The 14,263-nt window shown below is 40.1% G+C and overlaps 1 protein-coding gene across 30 annotated transcripts in view; it reads left to right on the top strand.

The window, feature by feature from the left end:
- Nucleotides 1-14,263, top strand: part of kif1a (kinesin family member 1A) — a 138,729-nt gene that overhangs the window by 80,854 nt on the left and 43,612 nt on the right. For 13 of the 30 annotated variants that reach the window (XM_003218379.3, XM_008106434.2, XM_062976456.1 and 10 more), the window contains 8 exons: nucleotides 726-832; nucleotides 2,530-2,610; nucleotides 3,750-3,930; nucleotides 6,000-6,072; nucleotides 7,044-7,137; nucleotides 8,253-8,401; nucleotides 8,797-8,975; nucleotides 10,106-10,243. In XM_003218379.3, the coding sequence (XP_003218427.1) occupies nucleotides 726-832; nucleotides 2,530-2,610; nucleotides 3,750-3,930; nucleotides 6,000-6,072; nucleotides 7,044-7,137; nucleotides 8,253-8,401; nucleotides 8,797-8,975; nucleotides 10,106-10,243 (1,002 nt within the window). Of the gene's footprint in view, nucleotides 1-725; nucleotides 833-2,529; nucleotides 2,611-3,749; nucleotides 3,931-5,999; nucleotides 6,073-7,043; nucleotides 7,138-8,252; nucleotides 8,402-8,796; nucleotides 8,976-10,105; nucleotides 10,244-12,327; nucleotides 12,580-14,263 lie in introns of all 30 variants that reach the window. The other 17 variants (XM_062976445.1, XM_062976443.1, XM_062976441.1 and 14 more) reach the window with 2 other exon arrangements.

Raw genomic sequence — 14,263 nt, 5'->3', positions numbered from 1 at the left:
ACAGTGAACTGATTGAATTAGTGTTGATCTGTTTTAACTCTTATATACCACATGGTATTGTCATACAGCCGTCCAAATATTGTTGGATTGCACTTCCCGTTATTCCTTGATATTGCTGTGCAGGCTGCTGACATATGCACTCCAGCAACATGTGAAAAGCTGCATGATTATGAGTCATGTCTAAATCCATTTGTTAGTTCCAGACAGAATAAACCCATTGGCTCATTGGAAAAGTGGTTTGTCAACACTTGTATAAGTTTTATTCATTTTTTAGTTGGGTCTAACAATTATATTTACGATTATGTAAATACAGAGATCCTAGACAGTTCTTTTTTGATTTAAGTCAGTGGTTCTCAACTTGTGGATCCCCAGATGTTTTAGCCTACAGCTCCCAGAAATCCATCAGTTTACCAGCTCTTGGGATTTTGGGGAGTTGAAAATTTGAGAACCACTGAATTAAGTGAACAGAGAAGTTCATATAGTTGGCATTCCCTAAGACAAGATGAACCAACTGTTTTTAGGGTTCTGTGTGCCAAAAGTAGCACCCCAATTATGACTAGAAGCAAACTAATGCATCTGAGCTGTGCTAAGCCCTAAAATAACCATCACCTCATCCATCTGCCTACAATGATAATAGATTTGGTCAAAGCAATTCTATTATTAATTACTTGTTCAGAAGAGTACCCAGAATGCTTTGCACTAATTTACTGCTTTGTCCCCAACAGGGTTGGTCGAGAAGATGCCGAAAGGAGACAAGACATTGTACTCAGTGGGCATTTCATCAAAGAAGAGCACTGCCTATTCCGAAGTGACACAAAGGGCGGCAGTGAAGGTGTGTTCATACAGAAAGCTCCATGGTTTCCAGCTGTCTATCCCTATCTAGTTAGAAATGACAGAGAAGCTCACCATCTTTTTTGCAAAAATCCTTTTTTTCAAAATGCAGCATTTAGATCATGGCAGCCAGACTAGGGAGTGTTGTTTCTTTTCTTCTGAGTTTGTATCACCCAAGTCCGAGCCCTGCTCCAGAATACCACAGGAGTCAATTATCCCACAAAGGTTTAGTTTTAGAATGCTCCCAAATACCCTCTAGGGTTTATGGGGAGTCTTTCCTACCATACTTCAGCCTCGCCCAAGCCAATTTGGCCTCAGGAAAGTTTTTTTTTTTAAAAAAAAACAGAAAGTGACCTCTCACCTCCCAATGTTAAAATCCCCCCATAATGTTAATATTTCCCATGTACTCCTAGGGGTATCTGGAGTAGATGCAGTGAGAACTGAGACCCTTCAGGATTTCCTAGGGGGTTAATGTGCCCTCCATCTTCCAAAGTTTTGTGTATATACTTGGAGACACGTTTTTATGGATTTCTTGTAGATTTATGTACCAGCACCAACTTTGCTGAAACAAGATTTGCTAGTGGACTCCCTTAGTACGGTCTACGCAGAGATGAAATTACATAGGCCCTTGCAGGGGTTGAAATGCAGGATGCCTATGAAAGTGGGGGGAAATGTGGGGAAATATTTTTGTTAACTTGAGAGAAATATGTCTCCAGAAACCTCTAGGTCCTCCAGCACAACTTTATGGCAACTTCTTGGAATTTGAGCATAGTCACACTGGAGGATCTAGATATTTCTAGAAAGACCATATTAATTTGAACCCACAAGAGTAGAGAATCAACTGTAATGTGTTTTGGAGTTGGAGCACAACATTTGACATGTAGGGGTGTCATTGCATTTCTATGAAAGTCTGGGAACTACAGCTTTCCCATTTTTGTTTGAATGTAGCTCACATAATTGCTTATCATTGACTGTGTTGGGTAAGATATATAGGAACTGCAGTCCAACATCATTCAGAAGTCTATAATCATCTAGCCCTTCCACCCATCTCTCCATTGAATAGCCCATGAGCATATGGTTAGATACCATTAATTCATTTTCAGCTCTCCAGATTCTATAGGTAGTGGAATAAATAACAAATTCACTATGCAGTTGGAAGACATATCCCACAGTACAAGTGGTCTGTGAAAATTATGAAGAGTTAACATGTAGCAGCCATTTGTCTGAAATAACTACTAACTGGATCTCTCTATAAGATTAGATCAAATTCAATTATTTCATAGCACATTAACATCAAATATTTCCATTTAAAGGGTAGATTAGGACTCTGATGATCCATGCAAATTCACTGGGTTTTGAATCTAGCCTTTGAGCCTCTGGATCATATCTTGATGTGTTATAAAGTAATTCCTTGAAATATGTGATAATTTTTCATATGAGCATGCCAAATGAGAACCCATATTTAGAATGAAAGTGTTACCTTGTCTTATGTATATTAAAATGTCTATCAGAGTTCAATCTAATATGTATAGACTGCCTGCCAGTACTTGTTTTCTCATTCATCCAGTAGACCAATCATCCATGTTTTTTTAAAACAAGCCTGGGAAAAGAGTTGTCCCTTGTGTTTTTCACAGTACCTTTTATGTGCCTTTTATTCCCCATCCACCCCTAATTCCACCTACTCCTTTTCCGCACCAGTGGTGACCCTGGAACCTTGTGAAGGGGCAGACACCTATGTCAATGGCAAGAAAGTCACAGAACCCAGCATCTTAAGATCTGGTAGGTTTGTTTGCTAAGGTAAAGGGATGGGGAGATGTGCTTTGGAATAAGACAAAAATGCTAGCACAGGGAGGGCACACTAAGCTTCGTTAGTGTTTGGGGTTTCCAAAGATCCCCAAGACCCATCAGCTGAGGCCAGACACAAGAGATAAACTCTTGGAATTATAAGATGGTGGTGTTTTAGAAAATCCGTTGAGTATCAGAATTCAACTGATCTTGTAGTTCTCCCATGCAAAAACACAAAAAAACCAATTTGTGTTTACTCCTATCTATCTTCATTTCAGTAGTATAGTTTGAGAAGGTTTGAAAATCATTTTGATATTGCTATTGCTAAACAACTGGGAGTCAAAAATTCTTGAAAAAAAATTCATCCAGATCTCAAAGAAGTAGCTTTGTTAGTCTTGCAGCACAAAAAGGAGAAAGGAACAGGTCAAGGAGCAAAATGTGAGAGCACCTTCAAAACTAACTGGCTACTGTTTTTGCATGAGCTTTTGTGGATATAAGCTCAGATGTTTGGACTTATTCCTGATTAAGATCTTGAGCATATTTATACAGTTGTGGGAATGGGATAGAATGCAATAGGATCTAGAAAGATGTAAATCTCTCTGGGCATAGTTTGCACCGTTCTAGATCTAGATTACAATACAAACCACTCCCACAACTGGATGAATCTGCTTTATGCCTGAGGCATTAATACCACTTGGTATTGCATCTGTATACATTTTATGAGAAAATAAAAATCAGATAGTCATAAAGGTGCTGTCACGTTTCCCCCCTTCCTCCTCCTTGTCTTCGTTTTATTATCCAAATCTTGCGCTACTTCCTCATCTTTCCTGCTATGACAGGTAAATATAGCTTGCCACACGGCAGAACTGCCAATGTCCATGTTAGCTGAGGAATTGTAGCCCCAAAAGTAATTTTTCCCACCTTGGGAATATGTGAGGATATATGTGAGGAAAAATTTGCATTTAAGTTGCCCTGATCAGGTGTGTTATTTGTTTTCATGTAATTGGTGTTTGTTTGATAGAACCTGTAAAATGGTAATTGTTGCATTGGTTTAGCAACCCATTATACAGGTGTTGGAAGACCACCTTGTTTCTGCCCCTTTTCTGAATATGCTCCCTGCCTGGTCCTTACAGGAAATCGCATCATCATGGGCAAGAGCCACGTCTTTCGCTTTAACCACCCAGAGCAGGCACGGCAGGAGCGAGAGCGGACTCCCTGCGCAGAAACCCCTGCTGAACCCGTGGACTGGGCTTTCGCCCAGAGAGAACTTCTGGAGAAACAAGGCATTGACATGAAGCAGGAGATGGAACAAAGGTGAGTTAGATGGAAAAGCATAAGAAAAACTGAGGAGCAGGAGTAAGAATTCAGAGACCTATTGCTAGGTGGTAGAGCAAACACTCTTCATTGAGGAGGTCTCAGGCCCAGTTCCCATTGTGTCCATTTGGCCGGATCAGGTAGCAGGTAATGGGAAGGATCTCTGCTAGAGAATCACTGTCTCTCATGGGACAGAAAACAGACATACCTCCATTAACAAAGAAGATATGTTCCTTGGCTACCCCTCTATTCTGCCTTGGTCACAACACACCTGGAATACTGTGTCCAATTCAGGGCACCGCAATTGAAGGGAGTTATTGATAAGCTGGAATGTGTCCAGACGAGGGTGACTAAAATGATCAATGGTCTGGAGAACAAGAATGAGGAGCAGCTTAAAGAATTTAGCATGTTTAGCCTGCAGAAGAGAAGGCTGAGAGGAGACCTGATAGCCATGTATAAATATGTGAGGGGAAGTCATAGAGAGGGGAGCGCAATCTTGTTTTCTCCTGCCCCAGAGACTAGGATGTGGAACAATGGCTTCAAACTACAGGAAAGGAGATTCCACCAGAACATTAGGAAGGACTTCCTAACTGTGAGAGTTGTTCGGCAGTGGAACTCTCTGTTCTGGAGTGTGGTGGAGGCTCCACACTCTTGAGGCTTTTAAGCAGAGGCTGGATGGCCATCTGTCAGGGTTGCTTTGAATGCAATTTTCCTGCTTCTTGGCCGGGGGTTGGACTGGATGGCCCATGAGGTCTCTTCCAACTCTATGATTCTATGATTTGTTGTCAGAGAATTTGTTACCAGAGGCATAAATAACATAGAAAGATGAGAGAGAGATTCCTTCACCACAAAAAGAAAAGCAGTACAAGGTGTTTTCCATGAATCCTTTTTATTCAAAATTAACTAGATGTGAAACGAAGCAACCAAGGCATTTAAGTTTCACATAAGTAAACAAAAACTGTGAACTTTCTAAGGAGGACATGAAGGCTTCTTCAAAAATGCATTCAGTAGATGGCCAGTCTCCACTTTTCTTCTGATTTCTGTTCTGTCCTCTCAAGCTGTTTTCAGGAGGTGCCCTGATCTTACTAGGAACAGAGTTGATGTACACAGGAGAACAGTTAATAAAGAAATTAATAAAATCACAAAAGGTTCAAATTCTAGCTCCTTCCTGATCCAACAGCCAAAGGTCTTTGGAAAGCCTATAGAAAAGGTTGGGAATTTGTAATTTGATCCAGTTGTGGTCTTTGCTTACTTGCCTTGCTTCTGTGTCTTTTCTTCCTTATTTTCTGTATCTGTGACAAGGTCTCTTTTGCTTGTAAAACTAGCTGTTCAACTGTTTAATTTTTATCTATCAACCTTTGACTTGCAATGTTTTTTGCATCCTTACTCGTCTTAGCATCTCCTGGACAAATGGCTGACTCTGTAGAGGCTAGGCCCTTCCAACTAAAGAAGTCTTAAATTGGGGAAAATAGGGGGGCTCTCTGTGGAGGCATGACAATTTCCATTCTTGTGGCTAAATTTATAGTTGAATGCTTTAACTTGTTGAAAGAGGTTTATCTGCTGTTCTGTTCATACATATTCAGTAAGGGCTTTTGGAGGCAGCTGTTATTTACCTTGCCTGTTGTAGGCAGATATACATGGCTATTAGTACTTTGGGATAATGATTAACTACTAAATAAAATATGTTTTGCAAGAATAAAATGCCACTCTTTTCCAGCTCCATATTTGTTTACTACAGATACACTGCTTCAACCTGACACTAAAAGTCTGTGTTTCTCCAGTCTTCCTGCAGCATCTAGTGCATCTACCGTAGTACTAGTGCTGCTTAAACTGTCATGCTAGGCAAAGGATTAGAAGGGAAACCAGAGGGTTTGGCACATGTAAAAACGTGTTTTGCTATCAGAGCATTTGTTAACTAAGAGATGTGTGTACTATGGTCAGATGCTGTATAAGGCAGGGTTACAGGTCCAAAAGAAGTCTGGATTTGAGGTAGTGAAATGCAGTAAATAATAAATGTTGTGGCTCTTTGTAACTGTCAATGTTACTTTATTATTCTTATTTTTATGCAGGCTTCAGGAACTTGAAGACCAGTACCGGAAGGAAAGGGAAGAGGCTAATTACCTTCTTGAGCAGCAAAGACTCGTAAGTAATAAATATATTGATTTTTCAACAACAAAAAAGGGGGGGAGGGTTAGGGTTAGATGAATTATGGTAGATGAAACAGTTGCTTTCAAAATATGGCTAATCTTCCAAAATCCATCCTTCCAAAATCAAGGATGAAGAAGAATTTTGTTTGTTCCATATTTTTAGCTGAAACAACATAATTCACACCTTCTGAATTTGAACACAATATTCTTCAGATTGTGTTCTCTCTAAATTTTCCAGTGTCATTCTTCATTCAATATTGTGTACCAAAAACTATTATATTGTAGGGATTTTGTATTCAAAACTTGCATATGAGGGGTAATTGCATCTAGAAATTAGCACACATTCTTATGTAGAAATTGGACAAAATGAATTTAACGCAATACCAATGACTAACAGAAGCCCTGTTGCATGTCCCCGCTCTCAGAATTGCTAGATGGAAGAGTGCTTGAGACAGGAGTTTTTGTATAGTTGCGCATTGGCTGTAGAACTGCTTCCCAAAGGAAATCAGTCTGGCTTGAAATTTATTTATTTATTTGCGACATTTATATACCGCCCTTCTCACCCCGAAGGGGACTCAGGGCGGTTTACAAGTATATATACATACAATATATTATATTATACAACTATATCGCAAATCTACTGAGACCATGGTGACAGCCAATATGTCACTGTTTTTCACGTCCTTTGGCACTTAAGTCCAGACTTTTAAAAATTGTGTGTAATGTTATAGCTGTTTTAAAATATCACTTTAATCTGTTTTTAATCTGGCATGCATCTCCTCATGAGTGCTCTCAGACGTCATTTACATGATTCTGTATCTCATGAAATTCTGTAAACTATTAAACTAGAACAATGATTACTAAGGAAGGGAAATAAATGCTTTACTGCATAGAGGGGAATGATTTTTCAATTAATGGGGAAAATAGGATAACAGTTCAGAACTGCTACTCTGCTTGTACTTACAGGATTATGAAAGTAAACTGGAGGCTTTACAGAAGCAGATGGACTCTAGATACTACCCTGAAGCTAATGAGGAAGAGGAGGAACCCGAGGATGAAGGTAAGAATTTAGTAAAAGGAAGGTGCTCTTATGAGGAGGTTTTCATGTGGTAATTGATATTAATTTGCATATACTCACATGTTTATATCTCACCTTTCCTCCACTACTGGAATTTAAGGGCGCTCCTAAATTACACTATGTAGCAAAATTTGAAAAATGTTCTGTTCCTAGTTTGAAAGTGTTTTCCGGGCTGTATGAACAATTCCCTTGTGTTTTGAGAAAAGAGGAAATCATGAAAATGGACAAAATCTGTCTACCAGTATTTAAAAAACTCTAAAATCAGGACAGTAAATAAAGAACAACACTTAAAAGGCAGGGGAATTCCAGACAAGAAACAATCAGAGCCAGCTAACACCTCCCAACAAAGGATTTCCTCAGGCAGGAAGCAGCCAGGCCTTGAAGCTGCAAGGCTGTTCGGTGCTAATCAAGGTAGCCAATTGCAACATTCACACTTGCCTCAGGCAGACAAGAGTTCTGTCACCCACCCTGAATGTTCCACAGATATAAAAAAACCCCACTTGCCTAGTTTCCAACAGACTTCACAGCCTCTGAGAATGCCTGCCTTAGATGTGGGTGAATAGTCCGGAGAGAATGCTTCTAAAACATGGCCAAACAGTGCTGAAAACTCACAGAAACCCAGCATTAGGACTCTTTTTAAAAACCCAAGGGCTGATTTACCAAGGTAATCCAAAATAAATAATTAAAAAGGACATTTCCCTCTTTTTTGTATAAAATAACAATTCTTAGCATTATGGTATTATGCTACCAAAGTGCAATTTGAGCTGAAGCATTGTAAATTTTAAAAGAAAAAGAAAAAAGATAGAAAAGAGAAGAGAAAGATAACTTTTCTTGTTTCCGTGTGTCTTTGAATTATAAAAGAAACTGATTTGAAGGTAGGAATCGAATGTTGCAGTTGGAAAATAGGCCAGGATAGCAAAAACATTGTTTGGATATATATTTTTAGAAGCACAGCAAAACCAGAGAACAGCAGCAACAAATTTTGCAACCTCCTGACATGTTAACCCTACCTGGAGGAACCCATATAAAAAATATATATATAAACAAGAACTTGGTCTGCAAAGAAAGTAACTGTTTTGAATGTTTTATCTCCCCAGTTCAGTGGACAGAGCGGGAGTTTGAGTTAGCACTCTGGGGTTTCAGGAAGTGGAAGTGGTACCAATTTACGTCTCTCCGGGACCAATTGTGGGGTAATGCCATTTTCCTCAAGGAGGCCAATGCCATCAGTGTGGAGCTGAAGAAGAAGGTGAGCAATTTCTGCAATGAGGAGGAGGAGGAGGAGGAAGCAAGTGGACATAGTATTATTTGCTCACTGACTCATAGTGATTGATTGGCTCATAACTACAGTTAATTTACTACCATTTTACAAATGCAAACTGCTGTTCTATATTTTTTGAAAGATCTGATGAATTCATTAAGGATACATCTATCAATGGTCAATACCTATGTTAGCTAAATGGGCCCTCCAGGGAAAAAGCCAGAATACATTTAATTAGTAGATGGTGAAAGAAGGTGAATGTTCTGGATTCTTCTTAATCTTTGAGAAGATCTTGATATTCTATACAGCAAGTTATGGGTAATACAAAGTGCTCTCTGTGAGTGAAGCAGTGCTAATTACTAATACTTATTCTTCACTTCCAGGTTCAGTTTCAATTCGTACTCCTCACAGACACTTTGTACTCTCCTCTGCCTCCTGATTTGCTTCCTCCGGACGCTGCCAAAGATCGCGAGAAACGCCCTTTTCCAAGGACTATTGTGGCAGTGGAGGTGCAGGACCAGAAGAATGGAGCAACTCACTACTGGACTCTGGAGAAACTCAGGTAAATAGAAACAAGAGGAATAGGAGCTTTGAAGGGAATTTCTTCATAAACATGTGTTAATATTGCTTTGCCAGGTTATTGAGAGCCTACATACATGACCACTTTAGAATATCACCGGTTGGACAGGAGGGCTGAATTTAAGAAAGAAGATCATATTTTGTGGCCATGTTAACCGGCAACTATGTTTCTTTGAAAGGTTTCTGTGCAAACAGCAATGCTTCTAATACTGTATCTAATAATTGCATTTTTCAATAGCAAAGTCAAAAAGATACTGTAGTTTATGGCTGATATTGCTATTTGATCCCATGCTGAGATCTCATGCAAGTGTTGGACTTAATGTCAATGCTAAGTGGATCTTGGCATGCCATTGATCAATCCACATTTTTGATCAATCCAAAACAGTCCTTGCTTAGTTTTTTCCATACCTCACAACCTCTGAGGATGCCTGCCATAGATGTGGGCGAAACATCAGGAGAGAATACTTCTGGAACATGGCCACACAGCCCGAAAGACATACAACAACCCTGCCAATCCACATTTTGGCCAAATCATGAAACAGCTTGAAATCCAAATCCTCCCAATGACAAAACAGTAATACATCCACCCCATAGAGCATGCTGAATGGCACCTACTAGTGCTTGTGTCCATAGGCTTGACATCTGTGAATTTATTTATGTATTTATTTATTTACAGCATTTATATTCCGCCCTTCTCACCCCAAAGGGGACTCAGGGTGGATCACATTGCACACATAAAGGCAAACATTCAATGCCATAACATAGAACAGAGACAGAGACAAGACGCAGGCACAGGCTGGCCTCGAACTCATGACCTCTTGGTCAGAGTGATTTGTTGCAGCTGGCTTGCTTTCCAGCCTGCGCCACAGCCCGGCGCAGGATGCTATTCTAAACTCTGAGCTATTCTCAGACTCCCTTCAGTGTTCAATAAGTTTTGCACAGTTTACCTGTTCCAGGTGGGGTTGGACAATATTCCCCATGGAATAGTGTGTCTCTAGCAAATGGAGCAGGATTCAGCATTAGTTTTTGAAAGACTGCAGGTAAAATAGTGGTATAGATGTAGGTATATCAATGAGGAATTAAGGGGCTTATTTCTTTTCCTTGTTACTGCAGGCAGAGGTTGGACCTGATGCGAGAGATGTATGACCGGGCTGCTGAAGTGCCCTCTAGTGTTATAGAAGACTGTGACAATGTGGTGACGGGCGGAGACCCCTTTTATGACCGCTTCCCTTGGTTCAGGCTGGTTGGCAGGTGAGAGCTTTGATCTACTGTATTGAAATGCCATCCTAAACTAAAGAGATCAAAAGAAAAGCCACCCATGGCAACAACAAAGACAACTGTTGTTATACAGCAAAAGCAGCCGCTTCTGCAGTGGAGCAGAGAAACACTTGAACATTTGATTGCACATAAAAATAGTTGTGTAGAATATTGGTCCCTACACATGCATAGGGCCTATACAAGGGCCTCTGTGGCACAGCAGGTTAAACCGCTAAGCTGCAGAACTTAGATCAGAACTTGCTGACTGAAAGATCAGCTATTCGAATCCATGGATAGGGTAACCTCCCGTTGTTAGCCCCAGCATGTTCGAAAACATGCAACTGTGAGTAGATCAATAGGTACCACTTCGGCAGGAAGGTAATAACGTTCCATGCAGTCATGCCAGCCACATGACCTAGGAGGTGTCTATGGGCAATGCCAGCTCTTCAGCTTCGAAATGGACATGAGCACCATCCTCCAGAGTCGGACTCGACTAGACTTAATGCCCTTACATTTATACATGCACAGTACTTGGAAAAGTCACTTTTATTTATTTATGATTTATTTATTTAAAACATTTATATTCTGCCCTTCTCACCCCAAAGGGGACTCAGCATATATACGGCAAACATTCAATGTTGGAACATAAAATAAACTATAAATATACATAAACTATGTATATATTCATACTAAAGGAGAAGTAGTAGGCTATATCTGCCTCTCTTTTCATTTGTTTCTGTCACTTTCCTTATGTGCAGAGTGAATTGTGTATCCATGTGATATAGGAAACTTTCCATGTGATATATGACACTAAACATTCGGTGTTCTGTATTACCTGGTGAGCCTTCATATTCAGAGCAGGCTCTCCACTGATTAACTTTCCATATGAAGAGCATGGAAACACACAGGAAGGAAGGAGGAGGAGCTAGTATATCCACACAGCCTCCCAGTAATTTGTTTCAGAATACCGGAACAGGACCTCACTCTGTAAGGATCTTACACTACCATCCAGGTTTATGTTCCTGAGTTGGTTGCCTTCCATTATATCAATGTGGTGTCTATTAAAAATATAGCCACATGTACAGCCAACAAGATCATACATCTGTGTTTCTTTGCAAGATTTCTGTGCAAAAAGGTACCATTACCAACACCGCCTTTATATGTACATAAATGGTGGTATAGTCTCCATCCATGTGACTTTTTCTGATGTCCAGTTGCATGATGTTCGGAGCATGTTTCCCTTCTCTACATTATAATGATGACTGAAATTTCTTCTAGGAAAGTATATTGAGTTTTCATAGTTTGCACATTCTATGATCCTGGGTGACCACTCTGGACATTGTACAGATTAAATTGTAGTCTTTCAAGCAGGACTCCACCTTGTAACCTCTGGATAAGAAGAAACCATCACATTCAGATATATTGTAATGGCACACACTTGTCCCATATTACAATGTAGAAAAACCTTCTGGCCAGTTGGGAGAATATTGTACTCTCATGTTGGACAAAAAAACCCTTTCATTGTTAAATATGACCAAGGAAGGTTTTATAGTAGGTTTTATACATTTGTTGTGTGTGTTATGTGGATTTCTACCTATATATAATGTGTGGTCTTGTGTGCTTCCATGCAACTAATAGAAACAAAAGTGATGCCATCAGCTGAGAGTTGCTCAAGGCTAGGTAAAAAAAGATTTGCCATTGAACTTCAACAAATTTGGGTACATCTGAAGTATGACCCATTCCACTGTCTAAATTCACAGTGACAATATTATCTGTACCCTTTATAAAATAGGATCAGAGGACACTGATTTTCTGAAGCCACATATTGGCTTCATTGAAGACGGTTGTGAAGTTTCCTATGTAGTGCAGCATTGGATGTTCTGAATTTTCAGCTGATGGCATCCTGGTCTCCTCCATTAGATGTGTTTGGTTTGGGAGGTTTTTCATCTCTTTCCTTCCTTATTAACCCTGCTGCTTGTTTGAAAAGAACAGGCACGACAGATCTACTCTGCGTGTGTGTACGTGTGCTTGGAATAGTTGGTGTTAACCTGTCTCCTATCTTGTTGTACTAACCTTAGTTCAGATATCTCTGGCTGCAACAGCTCTCCTATTTTCAACACATGCATGAGCGAGCGCATGGCTGATCTCACCCCCTCCCCCACCTTCTCGAACCCTGACTCCGACATCACCGAGCCTGCTGACGAGCAGCACGTGGGGAAGGAGGAGGAGGAGGAGGAGGACCTGGAGGAAGACATCTTTCCGGAGTACCCGCTGTATGATGGCCAGGATCCATTTTACGACCGCTCCCCCCTGTTCAGTTTAGTAGGAAGGTTGGTGAGGTCTTAGGAGAGCATGCTGGGAAGGAACTAGCTCTTTCGCATAAGAGATCTGCTTTCCCATATTAAGGCATTCAGGGACAGGTGAGCTGCGAGCTGTTCTATGGAGAAGGAAGGGTGGGGGCAAAAAGAAAGAAGAAAGCAGAGATTATACTTAAGGGGTCAGTGGACATGTGGTAGGACAACTTGCAGTAAGAAGGGTTTTTAAAATAAAAGCAACAAATTCAGATCCTGCCAAGCCACCCTGGCTGATATTTGCTTGGGAACCTTGCATTACAAGCCGTATATACTCGAGTATAAGCCGACCTGAATATAAGCCCAAGGCATCTAATTTTATCACAAAAAACTGGAAAAACATATTGCCTCGAATATAAGTGAGGGTGGAAAATGCAGCAGTTACTAGTAAATTTCAAAAATAAAAATAGATACAGTAGAGTCTCACTTATCCAACACTCGCTTATCCAACATTCTGGATTATCCAACGCATTTTTGTAGTCAGTGTTTTCAAAACATCATGATATTTTGGTGCTAAATTCGTAAATACAGTAATTACTACTTAGCATTATTTATTTATTTATTTATTTATTTATTTACAGTATTTATATTCCGCCCTTCTCACCCCGAGGGGGATTCAGGGAAGATCACATTATACACACATAGGGCAAACATTCAATGCCTATAAACACATCAAACAGAGACCGAGACAGACAGACGCAGAGGCAATTTAACCTTCTCCTGAAGGGATTTTCTATTCTGGCCACAGGGGGGAGCAGCTGCTTCATCATCCACTCTGACGGCACTTCCTCATTCCAGGTCGTAAATTAGTTAACCTTGCCTCCCCACTTTTTTTTAAATAAGTGGTACCTTATTTCCTACTTGATAGATGCAACTATCTTTCAGGTTGCTAGGTCAGCAACGAGCAGGGGCTATTTTTAATTTTTAATTGACGGGTGCTCACCCTGCCACAGGCTGGCCTCAAACTCATTACCTCATGGTCAGAGTGATTTATTGCAGCTGCTCAACAGCCTGCACCACAGCCTGCACTGCATATTGAACTACTTTTTCTGTCAAATTTGTTGTATAACATGATGTTTTGGTGCTTAATTTGTAAAATCATAACCTAATTTGATGCTTAATAGGCTTTTCCTTAACCCCTCCTTATTATCCAACATTCTGCCGGCCCGTTTATATTGGATAAGTGAGACTCTACTGTACCAATAAAATTACATTAATTGAGGCATCACTAGGTTAAATGTTTTCGCATATTTACTGTCCAACTCTGATTGCCTGTATACTTGAGTAAAACCAACCCGAATATAAGCCAGACAGAACCCTCACTTGAGTACAAGCCAAGGGGGACTTTTTCAGACCTAAAAAGGGCTGAAAACTCAGCGTATACACTGGTATATACGGTATTAAGGTTGTAAATTTAATATAGTTCCCTGTTGAAGCTGGTGCAGGAGGTAGCGGGAGTACTGAGATGTGTATCTTTAAAATAAAGCAACCCTGTGATGCCATTCCAGAGAAAAAGGAGTGATTGGTGATAAAACTTCATTCCATAAATTAGTAAATCCTGGAAAAATTATGATGAAAATGGGCATGTGTTACCTAGTAATATAAGATTTGCATTTGGGGCATTTCACAGCAAATAAAAGCCAGGGTTTCAAGAAATAAAAAG

This window comes from Anolis carolinensis, chromosome 3 (assembly GCF_035594765.1).
Source record: "Anolis carolinensis isolate JA03-04 chromosome 3, rAnoCar3.1.pri, whole genome shotgun sequence".
NCBI classification, from domain to species: Eukaryota; Metazoa; Chordata; class Lepidosauria; order Squamata; family Dactyloidae; genus Anolis; species Anolis carolinensis.
Note: the sequence above shows the minus strand (reverse complement) of the source record. Positions and strands in the feature narration are given on the sequence as shown.